At 38.8% G+C, this 14563-nt stretch overlaps 1 protein-coding gene across 1 annotated transcript in view; it reads right to left on the reverse strand.

Moving 5' to 3' along the window:
* LOC104397235 (chromosome unknown open reading frame, human C11orf30) overlaps window positions 1–14563 on the reverse strand; it is a 38255-nt gene that overhangs the window by 9199 nt on the left and 14493 nt on the right. The window contains exons 7-13 of the mRNA XM_010007183.1: window positions 12124–12394; window positions 9663–9941; window positions 7421–7570; window positions 5552–5725; window positions 3297–3433; window positions 1602–1775; window positions 514–712 (exon numbers count right to left, since the gene is read on the reverse strand). Coding sequence (XP_010005485.1) covers window positions 514–712; window positions 1602–1775; window positions 3297–3433; window positions 5552–5725; window positions 7421–7570; window positions 9663–9941; window positions 12124–12394 — 1384 coding nt within the window. The remainder of the gene's footprint in view (window positions 1–513; window positions 713–1601; window positions 1776–3296; window positions 3434–5551; window positions 5726–7420; window positions 7571–9662; window positions 9942–12123; window positions 12395–14563) is intronic.

A 14563-nucleotide genomic window follows, 5' to 3' on the forward strand; every position in this document is an offset into this window, starting at 1 on the left:
AGTGTGTCAGAACATGGGCTGCCAAAAGAAGATGCTACTCTGCTCACCTCTGGCAGACTCCCCAAAAAGAGAGAACATGCAGGTCACAAGCATTGTTACAGCAAGTCAGAGCACTGCAAGAAACCATTCTCTCCATTTCACAGAATGGAAGAATTACAGGGGTTGAAGAGACCTCTGAAGATCATCAAGTCCAACCCCCCTGCCAGAGCAGGGTGACCCAGGGCAGGTCACCCAGGAACATGTCCAGATGGGTCTTGAAAGTCTCCAGAGAAGGAGACTCCACAACCTCCCTGGGCAGCCTGTCCCAAGGCTCATTTCTCACATAGGAAATGGAGGCATACAGTAAATAGCTCCTAAAAGATAAATAAAGCTATAAAGGAAGGGAACAGACACTCACTGCATGTTAGCAGGTTGGGTGAAAACCTGTGCTAAAAAGATACACAGTGAGTCATGAAACCAGCCAGCATGCCTGGGAGACAGTTCATCTGTATTTTATGTGACACTAATACACACCTTGGGAACTCTGGGAGGACTCTGTAGAGGAAGAGCTGCTCTCAGTGTAGGTTTGTGGTTCTTCTTTGACTTCTGGGAGAGATGAATTTCCTGTCTCTGCTACCCTTGATGCCTGCTGTAACGTTTCTGTCACCAACTGCCTGGTTTGTTCACTCACAACTGTTGCTTGAAATGTCACTGGCTTTGGTTTTATGAGAACCTAATTAGGAAGACAAATTTTATGTATATTAAGAACACTCAAGGCAAAGATGATCTGAGCAATCAGAGAACAGGATGCCACACAAATAGATCAGTGTACAAGACCTACATAATATTAATAATTTACTGAAAAAAATCAGCAGCTCTTGATTATTAAAACAAAAAAATGTCAAATAAATGGCAGTTCACAAGAATGTACTTCTTGCTCAGTAATTTAACACAATAAACCATATTCAGGGCTGGAAACAATTATGGTGTGACAAGAGAAAGCTAAACAAGTGAGCTGTAACATGCAATGCACTTGTAAGGACAAGCACCTCTCTTCTGCAGCCCACAATAAATATAGTCTTGAATGATCAAGACATGCAAAACATTATACCTGTTAACAGTTCAGTTATTTAAAATAGTAAGTGCAACCAGAGAAAAAGCTCAAACTGAGTGTCCATAAATAAGCCAGATTCTCTGTATACAGGCCCACCAATTACACAAGGTTGCAGAGACAACCTGAACACACATTAACTAGAAAAGAACTTCAATAAAACTATCACATTTGATGGATGACCTTTGTCCATACTCTGCATCTTTATCCCTCAGCATCTAGCCATTAGCTGTAAGACTTAAACAGGCACCTAGAGCCATGACCAGACAGTTTCAGCTATGCAAAAGGCTTCATAAATCCTTTAGGCTTGCTCTAGGCCTCCAGAAACTGCTAACATGCAAACACTGTGCTCGAGAAAACAGTATCAAGACCACCTAATTACACCCCTAAGTCTCATTTCCCATAAACACACATTAATCCTGCAACAAATGTGGCAACACAGTGAAAAATTATTTACTTCCCATGAAAATTTAGGGGTACATTTTAAGACAGAAATGGGTCCTCACTGTACCTGCGTTTTCCCTTGCTGACCATAAACAATTTTAGTTGGGATGATTTTGGTGGCTGGCTGGACCGTGGACCCTATTCCTTTTGGCTGTGTAACAATCATTTTTGTGATGGGTCTTGTGGCAGTGATGATAGCAGGTTTTGCTCCTGCTGGCACTGCCTGAATTGTTTTCTCCCCCTGTAGAGAAGTCAAAGTTTACAAGTTAACTTAGTGAAATTCTTCAGAGAGACCCACTTCTCTAAAAAAATACACAGTTATAGGTGAGTGTGTGTACCATGAAATCAACTTGCTGCTGCTGTAACTACATTTGATACAAAAAACATTCAAAGACCAATAACAAAAACCCCCATGGCTCTGAATGGAAAAGCTACCAAAATCCCCTTTTCCATTTCTTTACCTTTTGAGCTGCTATGAAGGGGTAAACCAAAAACAGTAACTAAAAGACACTGGTAAGTTTTTACAAGTTGCTTTCAAGAATTCACGTAAGTTAGAACTTTCACCAAATCCTTCAAAAACGTTTTTTAAAACCTTATTCTGCTAACACTAACTTTGGCAAGAGATCTACAAAACCTGAACTGAGATTCTAACAAGAAATTATTTAAACACAGATCTTTGTATTGTCCTCATGATCAAGACATTCCTTATGTGTGGACATTTTTCGTTAAACTAAAAGTTCACTTATGAAAAAAAAGTGGGTTCACAGCTGTTTCACAGGAAACATTTGACTCTGGAATAGTGTGGATGTATGACTAGACTCCTCATAGCTTAAGAAGAACAATGACATTGAGAATGTTTTTCTTCAGCTCTGCACAGCATGAAATCAGATGAGGAACAACATTAGTTGCCAGTTCTCCCAGTATTCCTACCAATTCCCTTCAAGTAGCTGGAAATCTCAAGAATCATGCTTGTTTCAGATAAATCACCACACACTAGTGGCTCCTACTGTATAACAAAAGAGATTTCCACTTCTGTGAAAATACAGCTTAAAGTTTTATAAACTAGGAAAGTTCAAAATCTTCACAAATAATATCCTGAAGGGCTTAAAGAAACCCCCTGTACTCAGCTCTGCTATTCAAGTAGACATGTAAAGATTGCACGATTAATGCACTAAATCTCACAGTTCCTTTCATAACTTTTAGTTACTAGCACTTCCAGATAAACCTGGTTGAAGTTGGAAACTCTGCTTTGCTTTTAGTACACATCAGATTATCCAAAAAATAACTGAACACTACACAACACTCAGGCACAGGATACTACACACCACAGAAATTGAAAGCTGGTGGTACCTCTACTGTCAAGGGTCACTTTATTTCTGCCCTTTACATCCAAAAGATAAAACAGTTGGAAATGCAAGTTTATCACACAGGACTGTGGGTTCTCAGCACAAAGAAACTAAGATTCTAGTAATTTTCTTCTACTTAATACCTTCAGGATTACAAACCCCTTAACAGTGAAAAAAGGGCAAGCTCAAAAGTTTTTATTTCCCTTTAATTATGAGAACATTCTCAGCTTGCTTTAAGCACCTTTCATATCCTGCAAAATGTACTTGCTTTTCAAACATCCTTGGCAACAAAGCATGCTGAATCTGTTAAGGAGCTCATGCACAGTTTGCTTTTAACAGAGACTTCAGCAGGTTGAATGCAGCAGCCACCAGGCAGCCCGTCACTTGGCTATTGATTTGAGACTTGAAACACTTACCCCAGCATTCAACAGCGTTGTGACAACATTTTTGCCTGGAAGCCCTTGAATTGTAGTTCCTTTTCCAGTAGTCTTTTGCACAACAATCACATTGGGTTTGGATGTCATTGGAATGGTAGTGATTTTGGTTGTAGTTCCTACATTTTAGTGGGAAAAGAAGTAATGTGCAGTTTATCACTTGTATATTTCCCTCTGTTATAGAAGCTGGTGAGTTAATATAGGAATCATGGTATCTGGGAAGGGAATTTGTGTCACCCAACTCAACACATAAAGATTAGATGCCAACTCTACAGATATTTCACCTACAGCACAAACAGGCACAGCCAGGACAGTAAATTATTCTGTACCAGGCCAGTCAGACCTTTCTCACAAGCTACAGAGCAGACTAACAGAAGATTTATCAGGCTAACAGGTCAAACTTCTCAAAGGATAGAATTAAGGGGGAATGAGGACACCACTAATACTCAACTCAAGGTCCTATATTTGCACAGACAAGTATTCTTCTACAGGTAACCTCTGTAGAAGAATCCACATGCCAAGAATGTATCTCCAGTCAAGAGAAATATCAGCTCTTTCTGGCACTGAACTGTTGTAATACAAGTGACAAGTAGTGGGTTGAAAGAAGGGGAAAAAAGAAAAATATGCTACTGTTTTAAAATCAGTTCTTGAATGTTAAGAAGTATGTGAGGGAGTCTTTTTCTTTTCCTTATGACATGGTTTGGCTCTTTCTGTTCCTCTCCCAGGGTTTCATTAGTTCCATTCCTTGTATCAGGTTTTTATTTGCCTGAACTGACAGGTAATTCTAGTTAACCCTCCACAATCTACAAGAGTACACAGACCAATATGTAAGACATCAATGTTATTAGCCTGCTATTTCAGTATCTAATCAGCTTTTTATCACACCTTCCACTTTCTCCTTGAAAAAAGTACCACTCAGTCACAGCAAAGCTGCAAACCCCAGGATACCTCTCTCTACTTTCTACCCATTAGTCACTCCTGCAGATATTTCCCTGGGTATTTCATATTAATAATTCTATTAATTCTGGGAGAGATCATTATTTACTTAATTCTAATGACTTCAGAGGCATCTAAAGGCTGCTCCCTTAGTAAAACCCCAAAACATAAAAATAAAAAACCACCAAACAAAAAAATCCCTCCACAGAACAACAACAACAACAAAAAAGCAGTTATCCTTTCCAAACTTGTTTCATTACAATTTTTACTTTCCTTATCAAGACCAGCCAAGTGTTTCCCTGCATAAGCTGGTGCTCAGAAGAATAATACTTGAATTTGTGTATAAACTTACTAGTAGATCTAGAACTCATCATAAGCACAACAGGCTGTAAAAGTTGTTCCCAAAGAAGCTACAGCCCTAAATAACATTTTATAGAAATCAGGGTCTGCAGCATGTGCAGCACCTTCCAGTGACAGGAGCTGACTGGTGACAGGTCTTTGCTAAGTACCAACTATGGGACCTCCAAATCATTAAAGATACTGCTAGACAGGATGGACAAACCCAGCAGATCTGGCTGCACATATGCACCTGGCTGGGAAATGCAGCAGAACTTCTATGCATCAGCAATGTTTCAGTTCAAAACAGACAGTGAGAAATTGTAACTGGTGTGAGTGTGCTTGGTCCTGAGGAGACCCTGTATTTAGAGTCTATAGTGGCCAAGAGGAAGGCTGGTCAGGAGGCTAACAAGATAAGCAGCAGAGTCTGCACAAGGCTTGGAGGAAAACTGAAGTTAGAACATTGGGTAAGAGAAAGACAGCCTGACACTGAAAGAAGAACAAGATAACGTGGAGACTGCACAGCTGAATTTAACATGCACAGTTAATTTTTATTCTGGTTCCTTGGACATGCAGTGGAATAGAAAAGGGCAACATCCAGACTATAAAATGCTCTAAATTGGGACTAATACAGTTTTCTGATCTTTCTGCCCTCTAACAGAGGACAACAGAATAGCTGTTCTCCTCTATGTTTCTCTTTTCCTCCCAGACTTCCCTCAAATTAGATGTTTCCTTCTGGAGGAAACACAAGAACTACTGCAATCCTTAAGAACACTTTATGTCCATAATTTCTACCCATTATTTTCTTCTTCACTTGCTATCTTTCTTCTGAATTAACTTCTTCTCCAATCAAGATCCTACACATTCATTAAGCATGTAACCCACAGAAAAGCCCGAAATAATCAGAGCAAGCCTAAAATTACTTTTGAAAAAAGTCTTGATATCAAAAGTATTCATGTGCCTACCAGAAACAATATTACTGCTGATAATCTTCCCTCCCAGAGTAGCCAGTGATTTGGGTACTACAGTGATGATGCTACCACTTGTAGTTTTCACATAAGTAGCAGCCCCTGGAGTTCCAGCCACCCGAGCCCCTATCGAGGGGCTCACTGCTGGTCGTGTATATGTTGCTTGGGTTCCTGTTTTAAAGAGAGAACAAGAAAGTTTGCTGTTAGGACATGATCCTCTACTGGTACTTGTGGAAAAATTAAGTCAGTTTAGAAGAAAAGCTTAAGATTTTATTCAGAGACCCCACACTGCAACTTTTTACCACCCTTCGCAATTCTTACTCCTATGCGAACTTGCAGAGCAAAAGTCAAATATATCATCATAGAATGGTTGGAGTTGAAAAAGACTTAAAAGATCAATTAGTTCCAACCCTCCTGCATGGGCAGGGACCCCTCCCACCAGACCAGGCTGCTCCAAGCCCCATCCCACCTGCCCTTCAACACTGCCAGGGATGGGGCAGCCACAGCTTCCCTGGGCAACCTGGGCCAGTGTCTCACTACCTACATGCTGACTTCAATTTAATGCAAGAGTTTTCTTAAGTATTTTATCAAATGGTCCACGACTGCTGTATTTTAATTCACATCCTTGTGCCTAAGATTCTAACTTTCAATAGGTATTTAGATTCTGCCTGTATGTTTGCCACTTGCTCCTTCAGATGCCCAAGACATTTGATTCTGAGGCATGACGACACTATCAGAACTGACCCCTTGCTCTCCTGAAAGACACACTCTCACCTCTCCTGTATGACAAATTGTTTATAAAGAACACTCTCAATAACTGGTCTAAATATAATTCTATAAGAAAAATATCATTTACAATGATCACCCAATTTTATAGATCTAGCAGTACAAAAGAAACATCCTGATATACTATAAACGCTGCTTTTTCCTACCTACTCCTTCTCAGAATGGAAACAGAATTGATTCCACAAAATAAACCTACTCAAAACAATAACACAACAGCCACACAAACACTAATTCCATTCTGCTTGTACTGCTGCAGACAGTGCACTGCAGATCTTAATTGCTAAAGATCACAGAGCAAAACAGTTTGTTAAGACAAGAAAGTCATGTGTTCAAAACCAAGAGCCCAATACAGGTTTTATAAATTTAACAAACTGCAAAACTGCTAGACATTTTTTTTTATGTACTTCAGGATGTTTTTGTGAAGTACTTCAAAAGTTAAAAAGAGAAATAACCATTAGTTTATGCTAATATTCCCAAGCCACATTAAAAATTCAAGAAGCAAGTCTTCTGTAAGCTAGGATAGAACTGCCTTTCAAGTCTTTCTCATGCAAGTTTGCCATCTGAACAGGATGCATTATTTCTGATTTTTTATGATTAAGGAAACACAAATACAATTAGATCCCAAAAAAAAACACTGGGAGTTGAAAATTCAATTTACTGGCCTTTTTACAAGTTCACTGCAGGACTATGAGCAAGTCACCTGTCTTTTAAAGCCCAATTAAGTAAAAAAGGAATGATGCTGACCTGAATGCTTTAAGTACCTAAGAAGTTACATGAATGTAAATCATCTAAGGTGCTATAGAAGTGCAAAGTATCAGTTGCAAGAAAACTTCCTTTAAAATAAACCCAGTGAAGAATGAATGATCACATTTTTGTGGAGTAATTAAAAAAGACTGTAAAAGGAATAAAGGAACACTCAGTGCAAAATTCCTAATCCAGAATAAATATCAACAGGACTGTTAATGTGCTGTTATGCTTAGTGTTCACAAGACAGAAGTGATGCTGCTTCTTTTTTTTTTACCCTAATAAACCTGTATTTCTGGGTTTACCCTCCCTTCCCTTCTCAGAGCCATAACTTACCAGTGGGAGTAGTGACCAGTTTAGTTGTCATGATAGTCCCATTACTGCTAACCACCATAATAGGTGAATTGCTACTGCTGGGCAAGGTCGCTGTAACTGGTTTGGGAAGGATTTTACTGGGCTGCACCTGTTGAGTGATTATTTTAACACCTAGGAAAGGAGAAAGGTCACTGTTAAAATACAGGCACGAAAAGTTATTTTCTGAAATTCTTTCTCAGACCAAGCCCTAGTGGGCAAGTAGCCTCACAAGGCTTCTAATTCTGAGCCCATGTATTCTTGATCCTGAAAAAAATTGTTTGTTTGTTTTAGTTTTTTTTGTTTTCTTTAGTAAATAACAAGAAAGGCAAAGATTTTGACTGTCATGTGCCTGTTTCAATTACTACTCACTCCCACTGAGGCATGGGATTTCATTCCATCATTGATCTGTTGTAGTGATTTTTAATTTTTTCTGGTCCACGATTAAAATAAAAAATAGAACATTTCCCAGGAACCAACAGGTTACGACCAATACTGAATTGGTTCATCTACAGAGAACTATCTAAAAGTGAAAGAGCTGTTCATTAATTTAGTCTGAACATTCTAATGTGTCTGAACTAGCTTAGTTGAATTTCACCCATAAATTCTTTTTTTCTTTCTGTACAAAGACTGTTAGTGGATGTAAGGAAGCAACTGTGACACTGGCTAGGGAAGGTTGATTTAAGTAAACTGCTCTCTCTGCATTTACTATCTTGAAGCAGCCAAGGGACTGGGCAGAAACAAGCTCGAAGTAGAATCAGCAAGAACAAAGAATGAAGACATCTTAGTACAGCATGGATTCTGTTCCCTCTCTCTTGTCTTGTGTAGCAGAATGAGACCTCTGGGAGATTCACCTCTCAGATGCCGACCAGGAGATTCATCTTATCTGTTCAAAAGTGTATCCAGGACACTTGCACCTTAAGTTCTCCTCCATGATGAGGTCAATGTGTTGCATTGTGTTGGTCAAGTGCCATGATGCACTCAGCCTGAATTAATCCCATTAATCCGAAATATAGGCACCTGTATTTGTAGCCAAACATTTCTAGGTGAACAATTTTGTCTACTTGGGATGTCAAACATCCTCTGGAGATGTTTCCTTCTTTTTATGTTGACTATAAAAGCAGTGCAGAGCAAGTAAGCTCCAAACTTAACTAAGGAAGTTAGGAAGAGAAACTGAAGCCTTTGCATCATCCAGACACAAGACTGGATTAAAAGCAAAATCTCTAAGAAAACTGATGCACATCTTCCACAAACAATAGGAATCTGATGGTATTTCCAAAGTAACTAAAAAGAACACTGAGCCTAAAGCCATGGTAGAAGGCAAGAAGTAAAGCTCCTATTGATCAAACACTGTTAAGTGACAGTAAAATGGAGGCTTCTTCTCTGTCTTCAGTAGTGGATATTTTTTCTTAGGCAATAGTCTTATAATCCAAAAGGAAGTTTATCAAAGGTCAGGAGTAGGGCTGTTTGTTTTTTTTATCATAACACTGTCTCCTTTTAATTCTTTGATCTAAATAGTATGACTATAAAATAATAATTCTACTGACACAATTAATATAAATAATAGACATAAAAATACTTTGCACTTGTATAGCACCTCTTCCTTTAGAATTAGGTAACTTTACAAACAGTACTTCTTTCTACACTTATGGAGATAAGAACTGTATTCTAGAGCAGAATAAAGCCAACACAGAAAGATTATATGACTTGCCCAAAGTCAACTGACCAAATCAATGTCACAAAAAGAATCCAGTCCAACTTCCAGTCTCAGATCTAATTGCATTTGACAACTACCTCAAAAGTTGATTTCTGGACCCAAGGAAAGAATTAAAACATGGAATAACATCATTTTGCAGTTGCTATAGTTGAACAGCTCTTGGATCTTCAGAGAACTGGTGTCTTCCAGGTTGCTCATCACATTACTTTTGAAGATACTTACACACCTTGTCTCTAAAGACAACATTTATTCCTAAGGCATGGCCTGTATACCTGAACCAAACAAGAAGAGTGACTAAATCAAATTCTTCAATCATTATGAGCTGAAAACATTAAGACATCCTTCACTACCTACTTATATCCAGGTTTCATGCCAAATCCTGTACTCAAATAATGATGCCACAATGATAGCTCCCCATGCACATTTTGGGACAGAATTCTGCCCTACTTGCTTGAGTTGTGGTTAGATCACACCAACCAGCAATAATGCCCCAAGATTAACTCCAACTACCTGATTCCTGTTTGATCTGAATGGTGGGCTTGATGCCAGCTGGTAACTGAGACTGTTGTGGCTGTTGCTGTTGCGCTACAGAAGATGGCACCAGCTGTTGTTGCTGCTGCTGCTGTTGTTGTTGTTGCTGCTGGGCCTGTTGTATTTGGTGCAGCTGCTGTTTGGGGGACTGTTGATGCTGTTTGGGAAACTGTGCTAAGATCTGGGTTGGATTGCCAACCAAACCTTTTGGGGAAGGTAGTCTGGTAGAGGCAACTTTAATTGCTGATGTAGACACACCTGTGAAGGAGTAAATGGTTTCAGATTGAACAGTGCAACATGAGAGAAAAACATTATTATTTCCTAACTACTTTTGCATTCAAGCTGTCTTTACAACTAAAAGATGGCACGAGTGAAAAAAAGCTCCCACATAACAAAACAGCTCTGTTTAGAGGGAGATTTCTACAGATTTTTAATGTGGCAGCAGAACAGCAGCTAATGGAATTTAAGGAGCTGTGTTTAGGAAACTTCTTTTTGTGCTAATAGCTCAGGTGACAAGTGACAAAATAATTAAAACAAATTTGCAGTTAGATGGAAAGACAAAGTTCCCAAGTAAATCTTAATACTTATTTCTGTCACTCAGAAAAGTAACTGGATTGATTATCACTTTATGTCACCAAATGTTTCACCAGCACCTTCTGCAGTGACACTGCTGATCTTGAAAAAACTACATTAAGATATTACACCTCATCTATTTTAGAATTATACCTTCTTCCATGATCAAACCCAGTTAAAAACCCACAGTTTGAACAATATGAAATTCTATTGTAAGCCCTTCTGCTTTGCAGATGGATGTCTTCAGGATCTGATTTACAGAAGCAACGTGGAAGGCAAAATACCCCTTTCATCAGCCTTGATTTGGTTGCCCAACATTTTGTGGAATGGAACAAGAATGGAAAATATGGACCAGGAAAAACTCATGTGATACTTGTCAGTTTCAGGCAGTGCATCATAAAATCACAGGATGGTTTGGGTTGGAAGGGACCTTAAAGATCATAGAGTCTCAAGCCCCCTGCTATTGGCAGGGACAGCTCCCACCAAACCAGGTTGCTCCAAGCCCCATCCAACCTGCCCTTCAACACTGCCAGGGATGGGGCAGCCACAGCTTCTCTGAGCAACCTGGAGCAGTGTCTCATCACCCTCACAATGAGGGTCTAACCTAAATCTACTCTTGTCCAGTTTAAAGCCATTTCCCCTTGGCCTATAAGGAAAGGCTGAGGGAGCTGGGTCTCCTTAGCTTGGAGAAGAGACAGGGTCGACCTCATTGTTTATAAGTATGTAAAGGGCAGTGTCAGGAGGACAGAGCCAGGCTCTTCTCAGTGGTGTCCAGTGGGACACCAGTAGGACAAGGGCCAATGGGTGCAAACTGGAGCATAGGAAGTTCCACATCAACATGAGGAAAACCTCACTGTGAGGGTGACAGAGCACTGTAACAGGCTGCCCAGAGAGGATGTGGAGTCTCCTTCTCTGGAGACATTCAAAACCTGCCTGGATGTCCTGTGGGACCTTCTAAAGGAGATCCTGCTCTGGCAGGGGGATTGGACTAGATCCATCTTGTGAGGTTCCTTCAAACCTCACCCATTCTGTGATTCTATAACTAAATGCCCTTATAGAAGTCTCTTCCCAGCTTCCTGGTAGGCCCCTTCAGGTGGGCCTTTAGTATTTTTTAAGTGTTGGTCACTGAGGCCCTTTCATTCATCCACAGATTCCCTTCCAAATGGTTAGGAAGTGGCTGTGCAATCAATCAAGCCAGCATATAGAGTCTGAATTAGAAATCAGAAACCTAGGAATTTTAATCCAGGCCCAACTCAGGTCTAAATTTTTAAGGACTTGAAAACTGAGATGCCAATAAAATGCACATACAAAAGGTGTAAACACCTCTCTGCCTTTCAGAATTGTTAAGATTAGCTACCATGAGAAATATTCTAGAGTAGGCACATCAAGCATAAGTTGCATTTTTGCATGTTTTTGTAAATCAGGCTTTAAGAGAAGCAATCACCTTCAAATATTGGAAATATTTATTTTCCACATATCAGATAAACTTCTTGAAGCAAATAATTTGAGGCAACAGTGTTTAAATGCTGCATGCAAGATCTTTTAAAAATAAAAAGCTATTCCACACCACTCTACCATATTCTCTTCAAAAAGAGGATCTGCACATTAATTGCTGAAGAGTTCAACAAGAACTTTTGTGGAGCATCTTGGATGAGTTTCATCAGTAGACTTCTCTCACCCCTCCCCTGTGCTATTCTCAAAACAAAGCCCAATTCATCAGTGAAAGAGCTTTTATAAATATGTTCTTGCCATCTATTTATTTTTATCATATTATTATTAAATGTTCATCAGGGAAGAGCTTTTATAAATATGTTCTTGCCATCTATTTATTTTTATCATATTATTATTAAATGTTTGCCATATTTACCTTGTGCTACAGTTGACATAACCACTGATGGTGTTGATGATACCACAGCAGTCACAGCAATAGTATTTGCAGTGCAGGAGGCAGTGGAACAGCTACTGCTGCTGCTACTGACCAAAGAGGACTGAGAAGCAGTAATAACCACTGGTTGCTTTTGAGTAGTTGAGGCAATGACTGATGTTGGGACAAGTTTCGTAACAGCTGCATAGTTGTGGGACTTGGAAAGGATGTTGGGTACAAAAGTTGAGCTTGGAGAGGTGGTTACTATGATCACCTGAAAGAAGAGAAAGAAGAAGAAATTCCTTTGTTCTTTGCATTTATTCAAAAGCATAAGGTTTCTGTAATATATCTTTTGTCTATTTAGCTTTAGGGATACATGTTTATTAAGACCACTTAAAAGTGTCATATACATGTTTCCTGGCAACAAAGTTTCAGTTAGCTTGAAGTAATAAACATTTCCTTAAAATTAGAAGTTTGTTGTTTTAGTTTTGTTGGTTTGTTTTTTTTCCCAGGAAAACAATTACTATCAAATTAAAGAAGTAGTATCTCATGTCTGAAGGCAAATAGGAATGAAATGCTTGCCTTTGTTAAACTGGGCCAGGAAGCTTGAAGACCATTTTAAATAGAACTGAAAGGATTTCAAGCAAGTTTTTAACACTGTTCTCCCAAACCTTGTGCACACATCAAGAAATGACAATGAAAACAGATATTTTTTTTCTCTTTAACCATTAACAAGCAGTTGCTGAGTCAGTAATGGGAAATATTTTTTATTCACAAGGCAGTAAATTATCAATATTTCAGTGAAAAACCTGGTTTAAGTTTAAAACAATTTCTGCCTTCATTAGTGCTTTCAATAACAAGAAATTCTTATCTGTCTGAAAACCATTTGTCTAAAGACAATAAACATTACTCCTAGTGTGAGTTGCAATTACAATGCCATGAATCTGATTTGACAAAAAATACAGAATCATTATAACATTGGAAGAGGTCTGTTCTTAAGCAACTGACCTAGAAAACTAAACATTTCTTTGGTATCAAATATAGGGACTGTTTAAGTAAAGAGACTCCTTTTATCCTGCTGAGATGTACCTCCTTGGGCTTACAAACACACAGTTAGAATAGAAACACAGCACAAAAATAGAACATATTTTCAGTTTACCATGCGAGAACATTGAGAAATTGTTTGAATAATGCAATTGTCCCAATGAATATTTCATTTATTGAAAACCTTGAAAATTAAAAACTTAATAATGGTTTGATGTAACAACAGCACATTGGGGAAAAAAAAAATAAATAAAAAAACACAACAGGAGTAAAAAAGTCCTAGGTCAGCTCAAACTAAAAGCCTTATGCTACCACCCAAGGACCACTGAAACCTTGCCTGTTAGAGAAAAGAAATCATGATAATGGCACCAGAAACAGACTTCAGTGACAGATCAGGCAGCAAGGGATTAAGAGTCTGTTGTTTGTTTGTTAAAAAAAAAAGAGATAACCACATGGATGGAATAAAAGCAGCAAAATTTACCACTGTGGCTGCCCCTGCCTCTCTTTTTCCCCAGTGCTTGGAGTTTATGGTCCCCACTACTTAGCTAAGCCTTTTAATATTTTGATCTGAGAAAAATCAAAACCTTAATACTTCCATGAGCTACAGCAGGTTGACCACAAGTGACCTTCCCTGAAGGTTTCTACATCTGCTGTTCTGCCACTTTATTGCATTCTCCAGGAAGAACACTTTCTCTACGTCACTCTTATTTTTCCTTCTGCCTGATTTTAATTTAATTAAAACACGTGTCTGAAATTGCTCTTAGGCTATGACCAAGCAGCCAAGCTGAACACAACACTGCTTGATTCCAGTGAAAAGGTTCTGTGATGTGCCTCTTGAGTTCCAATAGCCAACTAACACTAAAAACACTTCCCAAGTGCTTGAATTTTAGGGCCAGCTCCATTCCACTTAGGATACCTGCTTTAGGAATACAGCCAAAGGACAACTTGCAGTTAAAAAAGGCAGATTATTCACATTAAGCTTCCTATATAATCTAGAGTGTGACAAAGCAAGGTCAGCATCTCAACCAGTAAGTACAGACAACCAGGATGAATCTGGGCATAATCACAACTCCTGATCACCACTGTTCTTCAGTCAAAGACAAAGGATAAAACTATCAGTCCAAGATCATCACTTAATAACACTTAATTTACTCATGCAAGAAAAAACGCTTGTAAAGAATTTTAGTTTAACAATGATTGCTGTCCCATGACTAGGTTTGAATTTCTCTATATTTCTTCTTTTAAAAGTTAACACAGCAGAACAAACTTCAGGGATCTTCATGTGTGAAATGTATCCAGAAAACAGAAATTTCCAGTAAAAACATAAAAGAATTAAAGTTCTAATCACAACAATTATGTCAAAATGACCAAAGCAACCTCCCCAAAAATGCAACACATC

The sequence above is a fragment of the Chaetura pelagica genome, unplaced genomic scaffold (genome assembly GCF_000747805.2).
Source record: "Chaetura pelagica isolate M959 unplaced genomic scaffold, ChaPel_1.0 scaffold430, whole genome shotgun sequence".
In the NCBI taxonomy this organism is placed as follows: Eukaryota; Metazoa; Chordata; class Aves; order Apodiformes; family Apodidae; genus Chaetura; species Chaetura pelagica.